Genomic DNA, 22,998 nt, shown 5'->3' with positions numbered 1-22,998 from the left:
CGTGCGTGCGTGCGTGCGTGCGTGCGTGCGCGCGCGTGTGTGGCTCTACGTTCATCAGTACATTCATTCATACACTACATTCATTCAGGGCGTCAAGGTTCTGTCTTTTAAACGCTGTTGTAATTTCACATCTGATTGTTTTATGAATATATTCTGCAATAAACGCCGTCTGCTGCCTTTCCTCCCTGTGTTTGTGTGTTTCATCTTTATTTAAATCTTTCAAACCTGGATGGACAACAGATTTTTTTTCTTTTGTTTTAAACGCTTGTGAAAGATGTTTTTCACGAAGAAATGACTGAGGAATTTACAGGAAATTAATAAAAGGTCACAAGAATATTACCTGGGAGTTTGATCCAAAGTTTTAATTATCAAAAAAAAAAAAAAAATGAAAACAGATAAATGAAAAAAAAGTGGAAAACTATATCTATTTTAATTATATATTAAATGTTCTGATACAGTGAGTTTTTTGCATTTTGCCATTTTTTGTGCTTTTTTGTGGGGGCGGAGGCGGGGTACCTACTGTGCCTACTGATTATTTTTGCCAATTTTCTGAAAATGTTTTATTCATGTTCCAGATGCTTGTTCAGATGCCTTTGACAAGCATTAAAAAGAAGAAATCTGGCAATTTAAAAAATACTTTTCAGGCATTTTCCCCTTATCTATTTATTTACAATTACAATGTTAAAGGGGTTTTTTAGGGAGTTGTTCCTCAGCCAATGTGAGGGTCTAAGGACAGAGGATGTTGTATTTTCTGTAAAGCCCTTTGAGACGAATTTGTAATTTATGATCCTGGGCTATATAAATAAATAAAATTGAATTGAATTGAATTTATATTTTTGGTATTTTGTTCCTTAATTTTCTGATAGGATCTCATTTCATTTTCATATCAGACTCTGTAGAGCAAAATCCCTCGGTCTGGTGGAGTGACTCTTACCGACAGTTTGTCACACAGTCTGATGTGCTGCAGGGTTTCTGAGCCGCAGGCCTCCTGTCGCTGCCACTTTCCACAGACAGTCAGTAAACACACCATCTGATCAAACAGCAGCACTGCACAGCGGCTGGACACCGTTAGATACACACGAATCAAGCCCAACCCAAACTGCTGCTCGCATGCAGCTGAGCAAATGACGAAATGAAAACAAGTTTCATAGTTTAATCCGGAAATCATGTCCTGGCAGCTCCCTGACTTCATTAGTGCGGTCAGTTAAGTGAAACTTTAGGAATAGAAACTTAACTCTGGTGTGTAGAGTGCCGCTCCGGCTCTGTTGCACAAATCACGATGGGGGTTATGAGCTTGACCAGCTTCATCGAGGCTAACAGTCAGATCTACCGGGACATCCAGTTCAGGGACAGCCGGCTGATGGTGGATGGCCGTAACCTGCCGTTCCACCTGTACTGCAGCGCGGGTCTGGAACAGACGTACGGCGGGGAGTATGCTGCGTTTGTGGACTTGATCGAGAGGTTCATCAAAGCGCTGAGGGGCTGCGGGATCCAGCCCTACGTGGTGCTGGACGGAGGCGATGACCACACTGATAAGAAGCTGGAAACCAAGAAAAAACGAGCCGAGGCACTGATCCAAACAGCCCATCAAAAGTCACAGGGCATGCCGACCCAGGGGAACATCCTGCCCCTGATGTACAACTGGCTGCTCAGACAGACCCTGGTCCGGCTGGAGGTCCCGGTGGTCCTGTCCTTTTCAGAGGCAGACAGGGAGGTTGCCGCCCTGGCAAGTGAGTGGCAGTGTCCGGTGCTTTCCGGTGACAGCGACTTCTACATCTTTGACCTGCCGGCGGGGCTGCTGCCCATCCACCATTTCCAGTGGGAGGTGGTGGAGCAGGAAGGCTACGTCCCCTGTAGGAGCTACACCGCCTCCAGCTTCTGCTCCTTCTACAAGATCCAGCGCCGCGTCCTGCCCGCCTTCGCCGTGCTGGCTGGGAACGACTATGTGAAGCTGCGGGACATGGGGGTGTCCCTCCGGCTGGGAACCCATGAGAAAAACCGACCAGCCTACCTGGAGGCGCTGCTCCTCTGGTTGAAGGATTTCCAGGAGCCCCAGGAGGCCCTGGTGGCGGCGCTGAGGCTGATGGGGGAGGTGAGCAAGCAGAAAGAGGCGGAGGTCCTGAAGAGCTTGTCTGTGGGCATGGAGGAGTACCAGCTGCCCCCCAGCGCCCTGGGCCGGTTCTTTACTGATGAGACAGTGCCTCCCTTCCCTCCGGAGGACCAGGGTCTGGTCCCGGACTGGTTTCGCCTGCCTTTCACCGAGGGCCGGCTGAACAAAGTCATCCTGAACGTGCTGCGGCTGAGGAGGGCCCGCCTTCCTGCCATGGTGGAGCACAGCAGCCTGCCCAGCGCCCATCTCACCTCCCGGCCGATCCGCCAGGTGATGTATGGGCTGCTTCTGGGCGAGGAGGAGGTGGAGGAGTACGACCGGGAGGGCTTCCTGCCGGCCATCTTCATGGTCCGGTCGGTCTGCCGAGGAGCCGCTGGGCAGCTGAGCCTGGACTCCCTGGATAAGGTATCTTCATTTTTACAGTCACAATATAGGCTACTACCACCTTACTACTACGCACAACAGCAATGCAATGCTATTGCAATGCTATTGAAGAGCACATCACATCAGTACGATGTGATGTGAGGACCACTGTAGGGACAAATTATTTACGAGAAAAAACTCTAGGCCTAAATTTTCATGACTTTCTCATAAATTTGTGAGTTTTTTCTTGTAAATTTACGTTTTTAATCTCGCAAATTAATCTGCGCTGATCCTGAAAATAAGTAGGCCAATGAATAATGCATCCTGATGCCTGATCATGACGCAAGATCTGCCTGTCTAAGTGCCTGTCTGTCTGCCTGCCTGCCTGCCTGCCTGCCTGCCTGTCTGTCTGTCTGTCTGTCTGTCTGCATGTCTGTCTGCCTGTCTGAGCGAACTGTGCTCCAGCAGCAAATATTTTGGACCAGCCACCAGTCCAAAGATATTTTAAATGTCCTAAATGATTGAATCTTCTGTGAGAATCAAATAACATCGGCGCCATGGCTTGTGTTGATCTGTGGATTTTGGAGACTTCAGCTTGTTGTGCCTTGAACCGAGTCACAGAATCCACACACAGCAGTTAATCAGTCAGGCCGGCTGAGAGGGTCAGTTATGAATGTAAAAAATAAATGAAATAAACGATTGTGATTGACAGTGAAAGAGTGCTGCAGTTTGTGAGATCTTTCTTAAGTTATTATGAATAGTTTTTTGGCTCTTGGCCAAAAAACTATTCACATTTCGGTTGCACTGTCTGTCCCGCTCCACCAGGCGGAGCTCTCACAGCGTGTCCGGGTGTTGATGGAGGTTCTGGAGGTGGTGCCGTCCTGTTTTCAGGGCGTGGAGCCTCACCTGCGCCTCCTGGTGGCTGTTACCTGCTACTGGACGCAGAATGCGAGCCCCACTCCACACCTGGGCCTGCTGCAGGCGCTGCTGCTGGGACTGGTGACCACACACACACACCGAGAGAGACAGCTGCCAGCACAGGTAGGACACACACACACACACACACACACACAGCAGCCATCACCATGAAGGCAAGGCGAGTTTGTTTGTATACTCCCATTCATACACAAAGCAATTCAAAGTACTTTACAGAGGCATAGAAATACATTAAGAAATATAAAATCTTGAGAAAACATGAAAGGTTTAACACCAAAAAAAAAAATCAGACCAATTTTCAAATAATCTAAGGATCTAAAAATCTCAGTGAACACAGGGGCTAACTGTTCAGCGCGATTCTTTAAAACATTACCACAGATATTATGTGGCCCAGGGCTTTTCCTCACATTACAGCCTCTAAAGAGCTGAAGGACTTGGAATTCCTCAATTTCAACGCTTGGAGGAGGAGGAAGTAGAGAGGGTGACACAGTGGGGGCCTCAGCAACAGGAGTATTACTCTCAAAACGGCAGAAGAAGGCATTTAGCTGGTTTGCCATCTCAGTTCCTTCACTCCCATTAGGGGTGAGGGGGGTTTTCCCCTGCCCTTGTGAGATATACTTGTCATCTTTTTAACTTCCTGCCAGGCTTCTCTGGAATTTCTGGAAGATATGGAGGCCTCTAACTTAAGTTTATATTTGTGTTTGTCCAGAGAAAACTGTGTTTTAATTTCTCTTTGTAGCTCCCTTCTTGCGTGCTCATCCTGATTTCTATGAGCTTTCCTTTTTTGGATAATTAGCTTCTTTACTTCACTGGACATCCAAGGCTTATCACTGGAATGAACTTTAAACGACTTAGTGGGTAACACAGAATCCACACAGAAATTGACATAATCAGACACTGGCGCTACCTTATCATTGATGTCAGGGCTGTCAGAGACTTCCCATAAAATACAATCAAAGCAGCCCTGCAATGCCATAATACTTTCATTGTCCCACACTTTAACAGTCTTTATTTGAGGCTTTTCCCTCTCAAGCAGCCTCTGGTAAGTAGGACGGAGATGCTCCAAGTGGGGAAGTGGGGTTGCCGTGTAAGCGTTCTTCACAGGTCCAAAACATAAGTCAAGTGACTTTTTCTTCCTGGTGTGGAAATCAACACATTGATAACATGTGCACAGGGACTTTTTAACAGGACACTTATTAAAATCTCCCAGAATGAACTTGGGCGCATCAGGAGAGAGTGCGTCAAGTCTTTGTCAAGTGTTAAAAATAGTTTCAGTAGCTTTAATATAATTGGGCCTTTGGGTGAATATACACCAAGGTAAAAAAAAGATCTGAGGAAACTCTCTTGGTAAATAATAGGGTCGGAGTGAGACAGAGAGCAGCTCTATATCAGGGGTGCACAGGTGCTCTCTCACCTTGACAGCCTGACACCATTTGTCCCTTATGAGGAGACAGGCCCCGCCCCCTCGGGCTTTCTCTGTAATGTATGGGTCCCGATCAGTTCCAAAGGCAGAGAAACCAGCTGGCTCCACCGCACTGGAGGCTGTGTTGTTGTCCAGCCGTGTCTCAGTAATTGCAAGGACACAAGCGTTCCAGTGCTCATGAAGGTAGCGGGTGTTGGCAGCCAGTTCATCTGATTTCGATCTCAGAGACTGCGCATTGATCAACAGCGTTGCAGGCAGGGGAGGATTGTTCTTTTGCCTTTTGAGCCGTTGACGGATGCCACTTTTACATCCACGTTTGCGCTTCATCCGTTGTTTATTCCTTTCCGAGGTTATTTTTAAACAACCCAGGATCGATACGATGACAGCAGAAGCAGACGCTGAAACATGATTGTGCAACAGCAGAAGGGTCTCTCTGCTGTAGTTGATTCCAGGGGCTACGTGCCTGGACCGTTGTTGTCATTAAATCCTTGAGTGAAATATGTGTTTAAAAGTCCCAAAAACAAGCAGATCATCTCCCATAAAGAAAGATCCATGATTGCCGTGACAAACAGTCAGATTTTCCACTCAAAACGAACACATTAAACTAAACAATGCCAAGCGTGAAGTGCCACAGGGGAAAGAATGAATGAATGAAAGATGAAAATAAGTGCTAAGTATTAATAGTAAGCAGTGTATGGCAAAATTGTTGAAGGAAAATTAAATTTAAACTGAGACTGTCACTCTACCCTCTTCCTGAGATGCATAACCTGAGTTTTATCTTCAGTCCCCATTTCTTACACCAACAGCACACCATGTCATTTTCAGGACTGTATCATCTGCATACAGAGTGCCAACCATACAGCCTCCCACTCCGACACCAGCAGCTGCCTTCTGGATTCTAGAGCTAGACCGTTGATATAAATGGCAAACACCGCAGGAGAGAGTACACCCCCCTGTTTTACACCAAAGCAAACAGCAATATTTACAATTTAATGAAACACTTTTTTGACCATTTTGGCCTACAGAAAGCAAACTTTAAAGTGCCTGGCCTTTGACCTTAGATATATCTGTACATTCACAAAAACCACTGCTACACCCACATACACTTTGAGAGCCAAAAGCCAACAGCTTCTCCAAGTACAGCATGTGGATGAACTATTGAGTGATGTGTGTGTTGTAGCTTTGCAGGTGGAGAACACAGACACTACACACAGACTGGATCATCGTGTGGCTCACGCCTTCAACCAGTGGCAGTCCTGTGTGATGTTCAGCATGCAGCTCAACCAGCTGCTGGGCGTCCCTCTGCCTGAGCCTCAGGGCACAAGGTGAGACTGCACAGCCAATCACTACAACCAACACCAGACCACAGTCACTAACAGCATCATAAAGAGTGTTTGGGTCAAACTATCAAGCGATGGGTCAAGTTTCCCAGCACATCAGCCGACTGGACGGAAACCTCACTCTGCAGCTGAAAGTGACTGAGCAGCAAACAGCAGCTCTGCAGTCAGTGCTGCAGGTTTCTCTGCTATCTGAAGCTCAGTATCAGGACAGTAATGCTCCCCTACAACAGACTCAGTACAAACCTTTAGAAGCAGGAGCCTGGAGCAGCTCAGCCTTTTGTCCAGCGTTCAAACAGCAGCAGGGACTCGGAGCCTGAAGGAGCTGCAGCAGGCAGGAAGTGTAAAACGGTGGGGGCTCGTTCAGCCCCAGTTCACACTCATGAGTCTGCTCTAGCTGATGTTGTGTGGCTCCAACTGTCTTCTGTTGTTGTTCTCCAGGTTGTATGAGGGAAAGCTGTTCCACCAGCTGGTCCATAGGCTGAGGGGGGGGGTGAACCCTGAGCGTCTCCTGACGTCCTCCAGCCTGAAGCTTTACCGAACCCTGGTGGCTGCCGTGCAGCAGGCCTGGCATCAGGGAACCACAGCCTCTGCGGCTGCAGGGAGGCGCAGAGGAGACGCTCCACAGCACAGGAGAACCACACACACTCTGGAGGATCTGACCGCCAACCTGGAGCAGCTGCACCTCCCGGACGAAGACAAGGAGGCGGCGACAGCAGACCAGGGTGGAGACTGGGTGCTGGTGACTCACCACAAAGCCAAAGAGCGAGGCCACCGGCCCAAAAACCCACAGCTTGGCCGCAAACAGGAGCGCCGAGGTTGGAACTGACTCTCTGTGGCTGGAACGTGTCCAGGAATCCATCCATCCATCTAAGTTTCAACGTCCTGTCTGTGTCCTATTTTGGACAAAAAGAAGCAGACAGAGACAGCCAAACCTTTCTTGGTGCATTTTTTTTAAATTATTTGGATGAGATTACTTTATCTGACCTGACAGGCAGATAGTCAGGAAGGCTAATGTCATTCTATCAGACGGTTCCCACCCGTTACATTCTGAGTTCCTGTTTTCGCCCTCTGGCTCCCGACTCAGATTTCCTTCTCTTAAAGCAACAGGTACAAACACTCCTTTATCCCCACAGCCATCTCCTCTCTGAAGTCACATCAGGGGAGGAGTTGTATTTAACTTGTACCTGTGGCTGCTTACCTGGCTGCTCTTCTTGTTGCTGTTTCTTGACTGACAATTGTTGAGCACTATTAGTGCTGCATCATATGATGGTGATGGTGATGGTGGTGGTGGTGTTGATGGTGTTGATGGCGATGATGATAATGCTCACTGTTTGCACTTTCACTGCCGTGTATGGGCTGTTCTGGACGCTGCTTCGCATGCATTTTGCATTTTGCACAATTACTTTATTTATGTACCTTCGTTAACTTTTTTTTTTTTTTTTTTTTTTTACTTTTTAGCTTCTTAATGACTGTCCAGTCCTGTTGTTTTAGTACACTGTACACAATATTCTTACCAGAAAACAGATTTTTTTTAAATAATAAAGAAAAGCTGAAGTACAGATAATTAGAATTTTGTAGCAAAACAATACTCTGTACTGTTTTTCCAGTAAGTGTTTTTATAAATTGACATATAAATCTGTTTTAAAAAAAACAACAACAAAAAAACAGTCATTGTATTTTTTTAAAATCATATTACACATTCAAATAAATAGTTAAGTTTTGTAAATTTAAGATTATTTTTTCGTGAGCCTCAAATACAAGTAAGAAATGTAAATTATATAAGAAAAAAAAAGCCAGTGTGATGTGTCGCCTCCAAGCCATTATTTTGTTTTAATTTTTATTGTTGAATAGTTTATTTATTATTTTTTGCCATGGATTTTTTTCATAAATTTACTTCTGTAATCTCAGATAACATTCAGTGTTCATTTACTCTCATAAACCTACTACTTTTATCTCAGAAGTTCTGGGTTCTTCTCTCTGAATATTAATGATTAATGATAATATTACCCTGGCTCTGTAATTTTTCCAGTGGCCCTGACTCACCGTCATGGGACTGGGACAAATTCGTGTAAAAACTCGAGTTCATTCCAAATTATTTATTTCCTGTTAGAGCTGAGTGACACGGACAAAATCAAAAATCAGAATATTTTCGACTGAGCGCCTCGGCGTCGATGTGACAGCTGACTGCCGCTTCACTCAAAGCTCTCACAGCGGACAGACACCGTCCTCTGCTCTCAGCCTCCAACACCCAGACGATATCTCATCCTCTGTCACCATATCAATCACATATTGATATCATATCAAAACCATATCAATATCATACGATCTATTGCCCAGCCCTGATTTCTGTGCAACGTTGCTTTGTGTAATTTTTAAAACTGCTGCCGTCGATTTTGTGATTCTGGTATTTTTTGGAGTTTGGCTCGTCTGCTCGGGTTTTTTTTTTTTTTAATGAGAACAAACTCAGGGCCGTATTCAACATAGACGTAGTGTACACGTAACGTCAAGCTAACAGAAACGATAAAGCTCTGAACAACCTGTTGCATTACGCAGCGCTGCAGGTATGGAAGCCCAGAGGGACATTCTCCTGGTGATTGTAGCCGGAGAACTGTCCGAGCAGGACGTTACTTTACATGGATCATTAATTACAGGGGCGCTGCTAAAAAGCTTTGACATCACTGCCACTGTTTTGGCCATCTGATGCAGGAGGAGACCTCCAGCCCGGATCAGTGGTTTCCTTTGAAACTGGAGCTCCTAACTACACTGAGCCGACCTTTGTCGCTCATTTTAGGATCAGAAGAGAAACATTTCAGGTGACGGATCTGCTCTGCTGTGTTTAAGCACCTCCTGTGAGCTGAACTGTCACTTATATGTAGACTTACCAACCACTGTTTAGAAAATGGAATAAAAGTGTTTTGTTTTGTTTGTTTTGTCTAACCACCATCAGTAATAATCAGAGTGGTAATCATTAATCATACTTCTACACTCTCTGTATAGCTCTTACTTAATATTTGCAGACCTTAGGGTGTTGTTATTTCTAATGCTGTGCAGTTGCTATGAAAAAAAAAGTCAGAGTTGTAATATGATAAGGAAATCTAAAGTAGTAACAAATTGAGTCAAGCGATTGGGGACAGAAGTAAAGGTTGTGAAAACTGTGCCTAATTTTTGCTTTTTGTGTTTTAGCAATCGAAAAAAACTGTAGCAATCGTGGCATCCTCCACCGCCATGCCATACAGGGTCCACAAGGGGATATTTCCCACGCTGCCTGGCAAGAGCAGACATAATGTGTGATGTTGACGAAATACTATGGCCTGACCCTGCCCCGAGACAAGATCATGCTAATGCTGCTGCTGATGAACCTGCATATGTGCTGAATATGGAAATACTGTGAATAAAACCTACTGTGGACATTTTGGTGGCAGTGTTTTGAATTAATACCTCCAGTGTGTAACAAACACTCATGTAGTCTGTGTTTTTACAGCTTGTGTGTGTTGTCTGGGGGTAAAAACTGATTTTGACCCAGAAGTTGGATGTTTGTACCGTTGGGTGTGAGTTTTTAGAATTGTGTGTGAAGATTTGAGAAAATGGTGAGTTGTTCCAGGAATTGTGTCTAAGCAATTGAGAAAAACTGTAAGTGAGGGGGGTATGTGTCGATTTTGGTGCGATTTTGGCACGTCCTTATTTTTCCTCCATTTTCAGGTGTCAGTGTCTCAGGAACTGAGATATTGACACTGCACAGCACTTAACTGCACTTTACTGTGCAGTAAAGTGCCCATTCTGTGCCCATTCTTCATCATGCAAACTTTACAAATTGAAACCATTTTGGTGTGATTATCTTGATAATTGAAAAAATGTGCTGTGTGACATTTTACAATTTTTGTTTGTATTTTCACTCTTATATGGCAATATATCAAAATCTCTAGAATTTGTTTCTATGGAGCTTTAGATTTAGAGCAACAGTGTGTACATGATATACACAAGTATGTGATACAATGGGAAATGTGTTTGTGATGTGAGACAAATGCTTGCTTTTGAGATGTGTTTACAATGTTTTGAATATTGTGTTTGATTTTGCAGTAGATAGGGCGCTTTTTGCATTTTGTGAGCAGTAGTTGGATTTGTGTGTAAAGGTTTGAGAAAGAGACAGAAAATGTGTGTAAGCAGAAAAAGGTGTCCTATAACATAATGTTATACAAAAAAGTATATATATTTTTTTAAAATAGGCTACTTAACGAAAACAATACTTTTGTAATTTTGTGGCTGGTAATTTTCTTGTTTTTCTTAAAGTTTTGGTGAATTTTGTGGCAGTTGTACAGTGTAATTTGATTTTTGGATTATATGATATTTTCCCTCAGGTTTCAGAGGGTTACATGTGTTTCTCCGGGAGGAAACGGAGGATCTGAAAAGTTCATGTAAATACAGCTGTTGTTTTCTTAAAGAATTTCCGCTTTTATTGTTTGTCTTATAAATATCCGTGGAAGCGCAGACGAACAATTTTGAACCTCAGAGTCGAGCTCCAAACTAACGTTAAGACACGAAACGGGAATAAATTTAAAAAAATGAAAACTGTATGAATTGAAAGCTCAAAGTCTCACAGAAGTCATATCCATTTGTTGTATATTTTCATTTCATTATTATTATTATTATTATTATTCTGCGATGCGAACACCCTGGACACCCTGGACAATTCGCCAGAATGTCCAGGGTGTCCAGGGTGTCCAGGGTGTTTCCTTGCCTTCGCCCAATGTGCCCTGGGATAGGCTCCAGCAACCCCCCACGACCCTAGTGAGGATAAGCGGTTTAGAAGATGAATGATTGAGTGAATATTATTGATATTATTATTATTTTTATTTATTTATTTATTTTTTTACTTCACATCATGTCATTCCCAGCTGTTAGATCTCCATCAGGGAAATAAAACCACATATGAATCTGCATGATGTGGTTTGAACTGTGCAAAAGAGTTAAAAAAAAAAAAAATAATATATATATATATATATATATATATATATATATATATATATATATATATATATGTATATGTATGTATGTATATATATATATATATATATATATATATATATATATATATATATATATATATATATTTATATATATATATATATATATATATATATATATATATATATATATGTATATATGTATATGTTTTTCATGAAGAAATGACCCAGGAATTTGCAGGAAATTAATAAAAGGTTACAAGAAAATTGCCTGGAAGTTTGATTCAAAAAAAAAAATTTAAATCAATCAATCATTTTTTTTTTTTGGGGGGGGGGGGGGGGGGGCCTACTGTGCCTACTGATTATTTTTGCCAATTTTCTGAGAATGTTTTATTCATGTTCTGGATGCTTGTTCAGATGCCTTTGACAAGCATTAAACACAAAAAAATCTGGCCATTTAATATAGCCTCTCGTTTTTTATTAAGGGTAAATATATATATATTTTTAAATACTTCTTATTTTCAGGTCTTTCCCCCCAGTTTATTTATTTAGTACAATTTTTTTCGGCATTTTGTTCCCTAATTTACTGGATCTCATTTCATTTTCATATCAGACTCAGACTGTAGAGCAAAATCCCTCGGTCTGGTGGAGTGACTCTTACCGACTGTTTGTCACACAGTCTGATGTGCTGCAGGGTTTCTGAGCCGCAGGCCTCCTGTCGCTGCCACTTTCCACAGACAGTCAGTAAACACACCAAACAGCAGTACTGCACAGCGTCTGGTCACCGTCAGTCAGACACACATGAATTTGGCCCCTCAGAGTCAGAAGCGAGATCCAGCACCAAGCAACAGGCATCACAAGTCCAGATTGGGCAGGTAGGATTGCTCATTGAGTAACCCGAATTCCTGCTCACGTACAGGTGATGACATGAGGACATGAAAGCAAGTTTCATAGCTTCATCCAGATATCATGTCCTGGCAGCTCCCTGACTTAATTAGTGCGGTCAAGAAAGTAAAACTTAAGGAATAGAAACTTAACTCTGGTTTATAGAGTGCTGCTCTGGCTCTGTTGCGCACATCAGGATGGGGATTCAAGGCTTGGCCAGGTTAACCGAGAAGTTCTACCAGGATGTCCGGTTCAGGGACAGCCGGCTGGTGGTGGATGGCTATAACCTGTCCTGTCACCTGTACTACACCGCGCGTCTGGACCAGACGTACGGCGGGGACTGTGCTGCGTATGCAGACCTGATCGAGAGGTTCGTCAAAGCGCTGAGGGGCTGCGGGATCCAGCCCTACGTGGTGCTGGACGGAGGCGATGACCACACTGATAAGAAGCTGGAGACCAAGATAAAACGAGCCAAGGAACGGATCAAAGCAGCCCATAAAAAGTCACAGGGCATGCCGGCCCAGAACATCATGCCCCCGATGTGCAGCTCGCTGTTCGATCAGACCCTGGTCCGGCTGGAGGTCCCGGTGGTCCGGTGCTTCTTAGAGGCAGACCGGGAGGTTGCTGCTCTGGCAAGTGAATGGAAGTGTCCAGTGCTCTCCAAAGACGGCGACTTCTACATCTTTGACCTGCCGGCGGGGCTGCTGCCCATCCCCCATTTCCAGTGGCAGAAGGCGGCGCAGAGAGGCTTCGTCCCCTGTAAGAAATACACCGCCTCCAGCTTCTGCTCCTTCTACAACATCCAGCCCCGCGTCCTGCCCGCCTTCGCCGCGCTGGCTGGGAACGACTTTGTGAAGGGGGTGACCATCCAGCTGGAAACCCCAGAGAAAGGCAGACCAGCCTTCCTCATGGAGCTGCTCCGCCGCCTGAGGGACTTCCAGGAGCCCCAAAAGGCCCTGGAGGCGGCGCTGACGTGGATGCGGGGGGTGAGCAGGGATAAAGAGGCGGAGGTCCTGCAGAGCTTGTCTGTGGGCATGGAGGAGTACCAGCTGCCTCCCAGCGCCCTGAGCCGGTTCCTTACTGATGGGACAGTGCCTCCCCTCCCCCCGGAGGACCAGGCTCTGGTCCCGGACTGGTTCCGCCTGCCTTTCACCGAGGACCGACTGGACAAAGTCATCCTGAACGTGCTGCGGCTGAGGAGGGTCCGCCTTCCTGTCATGGTGGAGCACAGCAGCCTGCCCAGCTCCCATCTCACCTCCCGGCCGATCCGCCAGGTGATGTACGGGCTGCTGCTGGGCGAGGAGGAGGTGGAGGAGTACGACCGGGAGGGCCTCCAGCTGACCAGGTGCATGGTCCGGCCGGTCTGCAAAGGAGCCGCTCGGCAGCTGAGCCTGGACTCCCTGGATAAGGTATCTCATTTTTACCGTCACAATATACTGTCACCTTACTACTACGAGCAGCAACAGTAATAGCCTAATGGTATTGAAGAGCACATCACATCAGTACGATGTGATATTAGTACTACTGTAGGGAGAAATTATTTAGGCTACGGGAAAAGTCTCAAATTTCAGGTTTTTGTCTCATAAATATGTGAGATTTTTTTTTCTTGTAAATTTATGTTTTTAACCTCAGATATTCCATAAGCGGATCCAGAAAGAAAACCCAGTAGGCTGGAATAATGCATCCTGATGCCTGAACATGACTTAAGATCTGCCCGCTTGCCTGTCTGTCTGTCTGTCTGTCTGTCTGTCTGTCTGTCTGTCTGTCTGTCTGTCTGTCTGAGCGAACTGTGCTCCAGCAGCAAATATTTTGGACCAGCCACGAGTCCAAAGATATTTTAAATGTCCTAAATGATTGAATCTTCTGTGAGAACCAAATAACATCGGCGCCCTTGCTTGTGTTGATCTGTGGATTTTGGAGACTTCAGCTTCTGTTTTGCCGTGAACCGAGTCACAGAATCCACACACAGTAGTTAATCAGTCAGGCTGACTGAGAGGGTCAGTTATAAATATATTTTAAAAAATGAAATAAACGATTGTGATTGACAGTGACCGAAAGAGCGCTGCAGATTGAGAGATCTTTCTAAAGTTATTATGAATAGTTCTTTGGCTGCTGTTCACTTCTGAAGACATCACTTGGAGCTCTGATTACTCCTCATAAACATGAATTATTATTTTGGACTCCTTACAGACTAAATTATCAGTCAGTTAATTGAAAAAAATTAAAAATCAATAACAATCAACAATGAAAAGCGTCATCAACCGTCTTAATTTTTGACCTTTCCTTCCTGCCTTCCGTTTTTTCCTGTGAGATAAAACACATTTGTGTTGCACTGTCTGTCCCGCTCCACCAGGCGGAGCCCTCACAGCGTGTCCGGGTGTTGATGGAGGTTCTGGAGGTGGAGCCGTCCTGTTTTCAGGGCGTGGAGCCTCACCTGCGCCTCCTGGTGGCTGTTACCTGCTACTGGATGCAGAATGCGAAACCCACTCCACACCAGCACCTGCTGCAGGCTCTGCTGCTGGGACTGGTGACCACACACACCAGCACAGGTAGGACACACACACACACACACAATTCAAGCAATTCAAAGTGCTTTACAGAGGCATAGAAATACATTAAGGAATATAAAATCTTTTGAAATCATGAAAAGTTTAACACCAATCAAAGCAGAAAAATATAAAATAATCAAAGCAAAAACATAACAAGAGAAGGTTAAAAATGATAAAAGAAGAAACAAAACAAGAACAAGCAAAAAAGTGACGCTACGATTAAAAGGTGCTGTAGTAGTATTTTATTTTTCCAGACGTCATGCGCTAACAGATGCCCCGTCCACATGGGCCTACAAGACACAACAAACCAGTTCAGACAGGAGCAATAACTTAACGAGAGCAAAGGAACACATATAGTTCAGCCTCATGTGTGTTAAACAATATCCAGAGCAGGAATGAATAACAAGCCTGCTCCTCCAACGCCTCAGCTAAAAAACATAACTCAGACCATCTGAGGCAAGGACTGTGCATTTATCATTTTTAAACATAAAGCGTCCACATGAATCGTTGATGGACATTTAACTGAAACTGAGCCTGGAGAAACAGCTGATCTGTGAACAGATCCTGCAGTCTGCACACATCAGGAAACACATTTTTAGGAGAAGCCTGTTTCTGAGATGATGATACAAAGCACAATAAAACAACAAGAGCATTTTCCACTTCTCCCCGATCACACAGTCGACACTGTCCTTACACACACACACACATACACACACACACACACACACATACACACACACACACACACACACACACACACACACACACACACACTCACACGCACACACACACACACACACACACACACACACACACACATACAGTGCTCTGTAAATATTCTTAATCAGACTGCAGGTTCTTCATTTTGGTTTACACAGTATTTCTTCTGACCATTTCTGTTAATAATTTTTTAATAGTGCTGTTTTAATTTGACTGACACTAAAAGATAATTTATTTTTACATACATAAGACCTGCCTTGGCAAATATTTCTGCAAGCTCCCTTGCCCAAGCATAATGAGAAGAGACACATAACCTGAGTTTTATCTTCAGTCTCCATTTCTTACACCAACAGCACACCATGTCATTTTCAGGACTGTATCATCTGCATACAGAGTGCAAACCATACAGCCTCCCACTCCGACACCAGCAGCTGCCTTCTGGATTCTAGAGCTAGACCGTTGATATAAATGGCAAACACAGCAGGAGAGAGCACACCCCCGTTTTACACCAAAGCAAGCAGCAACATTTACATTTTAATGAAACACTTAAGCGGTTGGTGAAATTTTGGACTGCAGAAAGCAAACTTTGACATGCCTGACCTTTAGGGTGGCCATACGTCCGGATTTAGGCCGGACAGTCCGGAATTTAAATGCCTTGTCCGGCGTCAGGCGCAGCCTCAAGCCGGACGCTTATTTGTCCTCCTTTTTGGAGTTGCACTTGAACGCAACGCTGGCCCGGACTGTACATCGATATCAGTCATATTTTTCGTCATAGACTCCAGAAAGTGCATTAATTGGATGCGCGTTAGTTTTTCTCCTCCTGCGCTGCTGTGTGCTCATGCCGGAGTGCGTGTGTGTGTGCGGCGCTGTCTGAAGTCACTGGCTAACAGCAGCACACTGGCTTAGCTTGTCTATTCAGAGAAGAGCTATCACTTCGGCTTATTTTTCAATCTATGTCATCACATGCATACTACTGCTCATTCATAGGTAGCTGAATTGTTAGGTCTGTTTGATAAGTAATTTACATTTTTAAAATAATAATTTAAAATATTGTTAAATTTAAAAAAAAGCCAACATAATGCAGGTCAAAGACTAAAAAAGAATATTGACTAAAACTATTGACTAAAACTAGACTAAAATACTTTGGATTTTCTTCGACTAAAACTAGACTAAAATGCCAAGACTTTTCGTCAACTAAAATGTGACTAAACAAAAAAGAATTCAAGTTGACTAAATATGAATAAAAGTAAAAAGTGCATTTGACACTAGACTAAGACTAAAACTGAATTGAAAATACCTGATGAAATTAACACTGGTGGACCTGACTCGACAACCTGACTCGACAACAACCCCCCCCACCCCCCAACCCCCCACGGGCCCGCATCGCCACCCCCCAAAGTGTCCTCCTTTTTGGTGTTGTGGAAATGGCCACCCTACTGACCTTTGACCTTAGATATATCTATACATGTACAAATACCACTGCTACACCCACATACACTTTGGGAGCCACAAGCCAACAGCTTCTCCAAGTACAGCATGTGGATGAACTGTTGAGTGATGTGTGTGTTGTAGCTTTGCAGGTGGAGAACACAGATGCTAAACCCAGTCTGGATCAAGATGTGGCTCACGCCTTCAACCAGTGGCACTCCTGTGTGATGTTCAGCGTTCAGCTCAACCAGCTGCTGGGCGTCCCTCTGCCTGAGCCTCAGGTCATCAGGTGAGACTGCACAGCCAATCACTATAACCAACACCAGACCACAGTCACTAACAGCATCATAAAGAGTGTTTGGGTCAAACTATCAAGCGATGGGTCAAGTTTCCCAGCACGTCAGCCGACTGGACAGAAACCTCGCTCTGCAGCTGAAAGTGACTGAGCAGCAAACAGCAGCTCTGTAGTCAGTGCTGCAGGTTTCTCTGCTATCTGAAGCTCAGTATCAGGACAGTAATGCTCACCTACAACAGACTCAGTACAAGCCTTTAGAAGCAGGAGCCTGGAGCAGCTCAGCCTTTTGTCCAGCGTTCAAACAGCAGCAGGGACTCGGAGCCTGAAGGAGCTGCAGCAGGCAGGAAGTGTAAAACGGTGGGGGCTCGTTCAGCCCCAGTTCACACTCATGAGTCTGCTCTAGCTGATGTTGTGTGGCTCCAACTGTCTTCTATTGATGTTCTCCAGGTTGTGCGGGGGAAAGCTGTTCCACCAGCTGGTCCATAGGCTGAGGGGGGGAATGCAACCTGAGCATTTTCTGACGAGGACGCCCTCCAGCCTGGAGCTCTACCAAACCCTGCTGGCCGCCATGCAGCAGGCCTAAGGAGGCAGCGATGGCAGACCAGGGTGGAGGCTGGTAGCGGGTGACTCGCCGCAAAGCCAAAAAGCGAGGCCACCAGCCCAAAAACTCAGAGCTCGGCCGCAAAAAGGAGCGCCAAGGCTGGAACTGATTCTCTGTGGTTGGAACGTGTCCAGTAATCAATCCGAGTTTCAACATCCTGTCTGTGTCCTTTATTTATTTTGGACAGAAAGAAGCAGACAGAGACAGCCAAACTTTTCTTGGTGCAAAATTTTTTTTTTTAATTATTTGGATGAGATTACTTTATCTGACCTGTTCCACAGGCAGATAGTCAGGAAGGCTAATGCCATTCTATCAGACGGTTCCCACCTGTTACATTCTGAGTTCCAGTTTTGGCCCTCTGGCTCCCAGCTCTGATTTGCTTCTGTTAAAAGCAACAGGTACAAACACTCCTTTATCCCCTCAGCCATTTCCAGTCTAAAGTCACATCAGGGGAGGAGTTGTATTTAACTTGTACCTGTGGCTATTTACCTGGCTGCTGTTCTTGTTGTTGTTTCTTGACTTATTGTTGAGCACTATTAGTGCTGCATCATGATGGTGACGGTGGTGGTGATGATGGTGGTGATGGTGATGGTAATGGTGATGGTGGTGGTGATGATGATGGTGATGGTGATGATGGTGGTGATGGTGATGGTAATGGTGATGATGGTGATGGTGATGATGGTGATGGTGATGATGGTGGTGATGGTGATGATGATGGTGATGGTGTTGATGGTGGTGATGGTGATGATGATGGTGATGGTGTTGATGACGATGATGATAACGCTCGCTGTTTGCACTTTTGCTGCCTTGTATGGGCTGTTCTGGACGCTGCTTCACATGCATTTTGCTCAGTTAGTTTATTTTATGTACCATCTTTAACTTTTTTGTTTGTTTGTTTGTTTTTTACTTTTTAGCTTCTTAATGACTGTGTCCAGTCCTGTTGTTTTAGCACACTGCATGTGTGTGTATGTGTGTGTCTACATTCATCAGTAGAACAGAGGGCGTCAAGGTTCTGTCTTTTAAACGCTGTTGTAATTTCACATCTGATTGTTTTATGAATATATTCTCCAATAAATGCCGTCAGCTGCATTTCCTCCCTGTGTTTGTGTGTTTCATCTTCATTTAACCCTTTAAAACCCAGATGGACGAAATTAATAAAAGGTCACAAGTAGCCTAAATGATCTGGAAGTTATGTGCCTACTGATTATTTTTGCCAATTTTCTGGGAATGTTTTATTCATGTTCTATTAGACTGTTAAAGACAATGCACGCCCATTACACCTGCAAACCACCGTTCAAGTTACTTAATTATGAAGTCAATAAATTGTGTGGCGTTGTGGCATATAATATAACGTTATACAATCTAAATAATGGTATGATGCGACGCCACATAACTGGGAAACTTTGTCTTGTAGCCCCTCAGAGTCAGAAGCCAGATCCAGCACCAAGCACCAGGCATGAGCCCACAAAGTGGGCAGGTAGGATTGCTCATTGAGTAACCCGAATTCCTGCTCATGTACAGGTGATGACATGAGGAAATGAAAACAAGTTTCATAGCTTCATCCAGATTTCATGTCCTGGCAGCTCCCTGCCTCAATTAGTGCGGTCAGGAAAGTAAAACTTAAGGAATAGAAATCTGGCCATTTAAATATAGCCTATTGTTTTAATAATTGTAAATATAGTTCTCTTTAAAAAAAAAAAAAAACTTTTTATTTTCAGGTATTTTCCCCCTTATTTATCTATTTAGTACTATTTATTTATTTTTGGCATTTTGTTCCCTAATTTGCTGATCAGATCTCATATAATTTTCATATCAGACTCTGTAGAGCAAAATCCCTCGGTCTGGTGGTGTGACTCTTACCGACAGTTGGTCAAACAGTCTGATGTGTCCAGAGTGGGCAGGTAGGACTGCTCATTGAGTGAATATTATTAGAATTAATATAATGAAGAGTATGGTGTAGACCTGCTCTATATGAAAAGCATCCTGAGATGCTAGATGATTCAGCACTACATTAATGAAACTGACCTGAATTGATCAGAAGGCTTTGTAAAAAGGGGAGATTTGTGCTGAGAATTATGACAGTTTTTAAAATGTGATTTGGTGTCAGAGCCAGGAACCAGTAGTGATGAGGGGATTGCTCCTGTCAGTATGGAAGGAACGGGTGAGCTGTTCTAACAGAGTGTGTGAACAAGCAAGCATTAGTTCCAATATAACCACTTTCTATGCTCAAACGATAGTAGTGACTCGTTATATTTTTTATCATTAAAAGTCAGATAGTAAATACACTAAGCCCACAATTGAAAGGGAGTAGGATGAAAGTAATATGAAATAAGCCTGCATATTTTGCCATTGAAAATATCTTAACTACTTAAGTCAAAATGTGTTTTCCATATAAAATGTTATTTTTAAGGTTTGGATATCTGTGAACACTTATTTGAACAGAATATAGATTCTGATATGGTTGAAAAGGATGTGTTGTAAAGAATAATGTTGGAGGTGTGCACTCATGTTGAAATAAATCTACACTGTGAAGCAACCCTTACTTGCACTGAATTGGAAATATTTTAGAAAAATGCACTGAATTACAAAGCTTTACAGAACAGTGCGCTATTGTAAACTTAAGATTTAGGTTATAATTACATGATTTAAATAATAATAGGTCGTGATCTAAAGTGGGCCGGTTTGAGGCATGAAACTCCAGGGCTGAAAATGAGTCCCACTCCGGCCCTGCCGTCAGATACACATAAATCAAGCCCAACCCCAATTCCTGTTAACTTACAGGTGAGGAAATGAAAACAAGTTTCATAGCTTCATCTAGATATCATGTCCTAGCAGCTCCCTGACTTAATTAGTGTGGTCAGGAAAGTGAAACTTTCCTGAGCTGCTAGGACATATCATGTCCTAGCAGCTCCCTGACTTAATTAGTGTGGTCAGGAAAGTGAAACTTAAGGAATAAAAACTTAATTCTGGTGTGTAGAGTGCTGCTCCGGCTTTGTTGCACACATCAGGATGGGGATTCAGCTTCATCGAGGCCAACAGTCAGATCTACCAGGATGTCCGGTTCAGGGACAGCCGGCTGGTGGTGGATGGCTGTAACCTGTCCTTCCACCTGTACCCTACCGCGGTTCAGGTACAGACGTACGGTGGGGTTTATGCTGCAAATGCGGACCAGATTGAGAAGTTCATCAAAGCGCTGAGGGTCTCCGGGATCCAGCCCTGCGTGGTGCTGGACGGGGGCGATGACCACACTGATAAGAAGCTGGAAACCAAGAAAAAATGATCCGAGCCACTGATCCAAGCAGCCCATGAAAAGTCAGTGGGCATGTCGACCCAGGGGGGCATCAAGGCCCCGATGCACAACTGGCTGTTCAATCAGACCCTGGTCCAGCTGGAGGTCCCGGTGGTCCAGTCCTCCTCTGAGGCAGACCGGGAGGTCGCCGCCCTGGCAAGTGAGTGGCAGTGTCCGGTGCTCTCCAAAGACACCGACTTCTACATCTTTGACCTGCCAGCAGGGCTGCTGCCCATCCCCCATTTCCAGTGGGAGGTGGCGGAACAGAGAGGCTACGTCCCCTGTAAGAAATACACCGCCTCCAGCTTCTGCTCCTTCTACAACATCCAGTGCCGCGTCCTGCCCGCCTTCGCCGCGCTGGCTGTGAACGACTATGTGAAGCTGCGGGACATGGGGGTGTCCCTCCAGCTGGAAACCCATGAGAAAACCAGATTAGGCTATCTGGAGGCGCTGCTCCGCTTGCTGAGGGGCTTCCAGGAGCCCCAGGAGGCCCTGGAACACACACACACACACACACACACACACACACACACACACACACACACACAAACACACACACACACACACACCTCTGCGCTCTGTTCAGGTTTCAGAGTACTCTGTAAATATTCTTAATCAGACTGCAGGTTCTTCATTTTGGTTTACACAGTATTTGTGTTTATAGTTTTTTAATAGTGTTGTTTTAATTTGACTGACACTAAAAGATAATTTATTTCTACATGAATATTGAAGACCTGCCTTGGCAAATATTTCTGCAAGCTCCCTTGCCCAAGCATAATGAGAAGAGACACATAACCTGAGTTTTATCTTCAGTCTCCATTTCTTACACCAACAGCACACCATGTCATTTTCAGGACTGTATCATCTGCATACAGGGTGCCAACCATACAGCCTCCCACTCCGACACCAGCAGCTGCCTTCTGGATTCTAGAGCTAGACCGTTGATATAAATGGCAAACAGCACAGGAGAGAGCACACCCCCCTGTTTTACACCAAAGCAAGCAGCAACATTTACATTTTAATGAAACACTTGAGCAGTTGGTGAAATTTTGGACTTGTACATTTTCTCCAGTCCTGCGGAAAGCAAACTTTAACATGCCTGACCTTTGACCTTAGATATATCTGCACATGCACAAATACCACTTTGAGAGCCACAAGCCAACAGCTTCTCCAAGTACAGCATGTGGATGAACTGTTGAATGATGTGTGTGTTGTAGCTTTGCAGGTGGAGAACACAGATGCTAAACACAGACTGGATCATCGTGTGGCTCACACCTTCAACCATTGGCAGTCCTGTGTGATGGTCAGCATGCAGCTCAACCAGCTGCTGGGCGAACCTCTGCCTGAGCCTCAGGGCACAAGGTGAGACTGCACAGCCAATCACTACAACCAACTCCAGACCACAGTTACTAACAGCATCATAAAGAGTGTTTGCGTCAAACTATCAAGCGATGGGTCAAGTTTCCCAGCACATCAGCCGGCTGGACGGAAACCTCGCTCTGCAGCTGAAAGTGACTGAGCAGCAAACAGCAGCTCTGAAGTCAGTGCTGCAGGTTTCTCTGCTGTCTGAAGCTCAGTATCAGGACAGTAATGCTCCCCTACAACAGACTCAGTACAAGCCTTTAGAAGCAGGAGCCTGGAGCAGCTCAGCCTTTTGTCCAGCGTTCAAACAGCAGCAGGGACTCGGAGCCTGAAGGAGCTGCAGCAGGCAGGAAGTGTAAAACGGTGGGGGCTCGTTCAGCCCCAGTTCATACTCATGAGTCTGCTCTAGCTGATGTTGTGTGGCTCCAACTGTCTTCTCTTGATGTTCTCCAGGTTGTGTGGGGGAAAGCTGTTCCACCAGCTGGTCCACAGGCTGAGAGGGGGGGTGAACCCTGAGCGTCTCCTGACGGCCTCCAGCCTGGAGCTCTACCGAACCCTGCTGGCCGCCATGCAGCAGCCCCAGCACAGGAGAACCACACACAGTCTGGAGGATCTGACCGCCAACCTGGAGCAGCTGAACCTCCCAGACGAAGACGAGGAGGCGGCAAGGAGCGCAGGCCGCCAGCCCAAAAACCCAGAGCTCGGCTGCAAAAAGGAGCGTCGAGGCTGGAAATGA

At 44.9% G+C, this 22,998-nt stretch overlaps 2 protein-coding genes across 2 annotated transcripts; both read left to right on the top strand.

Annotated features, from left to right (window-relative positions):
- Positions 1-1,279: 1,279 nt before the first annotated feature.
- LOC115374349 (protein asteroid homolog 1-like) lies at positions 1,280-6,998 on the top strand. The gene is made up of 5 exons (XM_030073207.1): positions 1,280-2,515; positions 3,299-3,472; positions 4,415-4,451; positions 6,013-6,157; positions 6,611-6,998. Exons 1-5 carry the CDS (start codon positions 1,280-1,282, stop codon positions 6,996-6,998), a joined length of 1,980 nt encoding a protein of 659 aa, XP_029929067.1.
- Positions 6,999-12,215: 5,217 nt separating this feature from the next.
- On the top strand, positions 12,216-22,998 carry LOC115374348 (protein asteroid homolog 1-like). Its single transcript, XM_030073205.1, has 4 exons — positions 12,216-13,427; positions 14,372-14,567; positions 16,860-17,004; positions 22,716-22,998. Exons 1-4 carry the CDS (start codon positions 12,216-12,218, stop codon positions 22,996-22,998), a joined length of 1,836 nt encoding a protein of 611 aa, XP_029929065.1.

The sequence above is a fragment of the Myripristis murdjan genome, chromosome 16 (assembly GCF_902150065.1).
Source record: "Myripristis murdjan chromosome 16, fMyrMur1.1, whole genome shotgun sequence".
Lineage (NCBI taxonomy): Eukaryota > Metazoa > Chordata > Actinopteri > Holocentriformes > Holocentridae > Myripristis > Myripristis murdjan.
The sequence above is the reverse complement of the archived record's forward strand: the minus strand, read 5'-3'. Positions and strand labels throughout refer to the sequence as shown.

Excerpts from the sequence above, each read along its gene's own strand:
- LOC115374349 (XM_030073207.1), top strand. The coding sequence starts at position 1,280 with ATGGGGGTTATGAGCTTGACCAGCTTCATCGAGGCTAACAGTCAGATC. Across the intron at positions 2,516-3,298 it reads GCCTGGACTCCCTGGATAAG|GCGGAGCTCTCACAGCGTGT; the intron begins GTATCTTCATTT and ends CCGCTCCACCAG. Across the intron at positions 3,473-4,414 it reads AGGCGCTGCTGCTGGGACTG|TCTTTATTTGAGGCTTTTCC; the intron begins GTGACCACACAC and ends ACACTTTAACAG.
- LOC115374348 (XM_030073205.1), top strand. The coding sequence starts at position 12,216 with ATGGGGATTCAAGGCTTGGCCAGGTTAACCGAGAAGTTCTACCAGGAT. Across the intron at positions 13,428-14,371 it reads GCCTGGACTCCCTGGATAAG|GCGGAGCCCTCACAGCGTGT; the intron begins GTATCTCATTTT and ends CCGCTCCACCAG. Across the intron at positions 14,568-16,859 it reads GACCACACACACCAGCACAG|CTTTGCAGGTGGAGAACACA; the intron begins GTAGGACACACA and ends TGTGTGTTGTAG.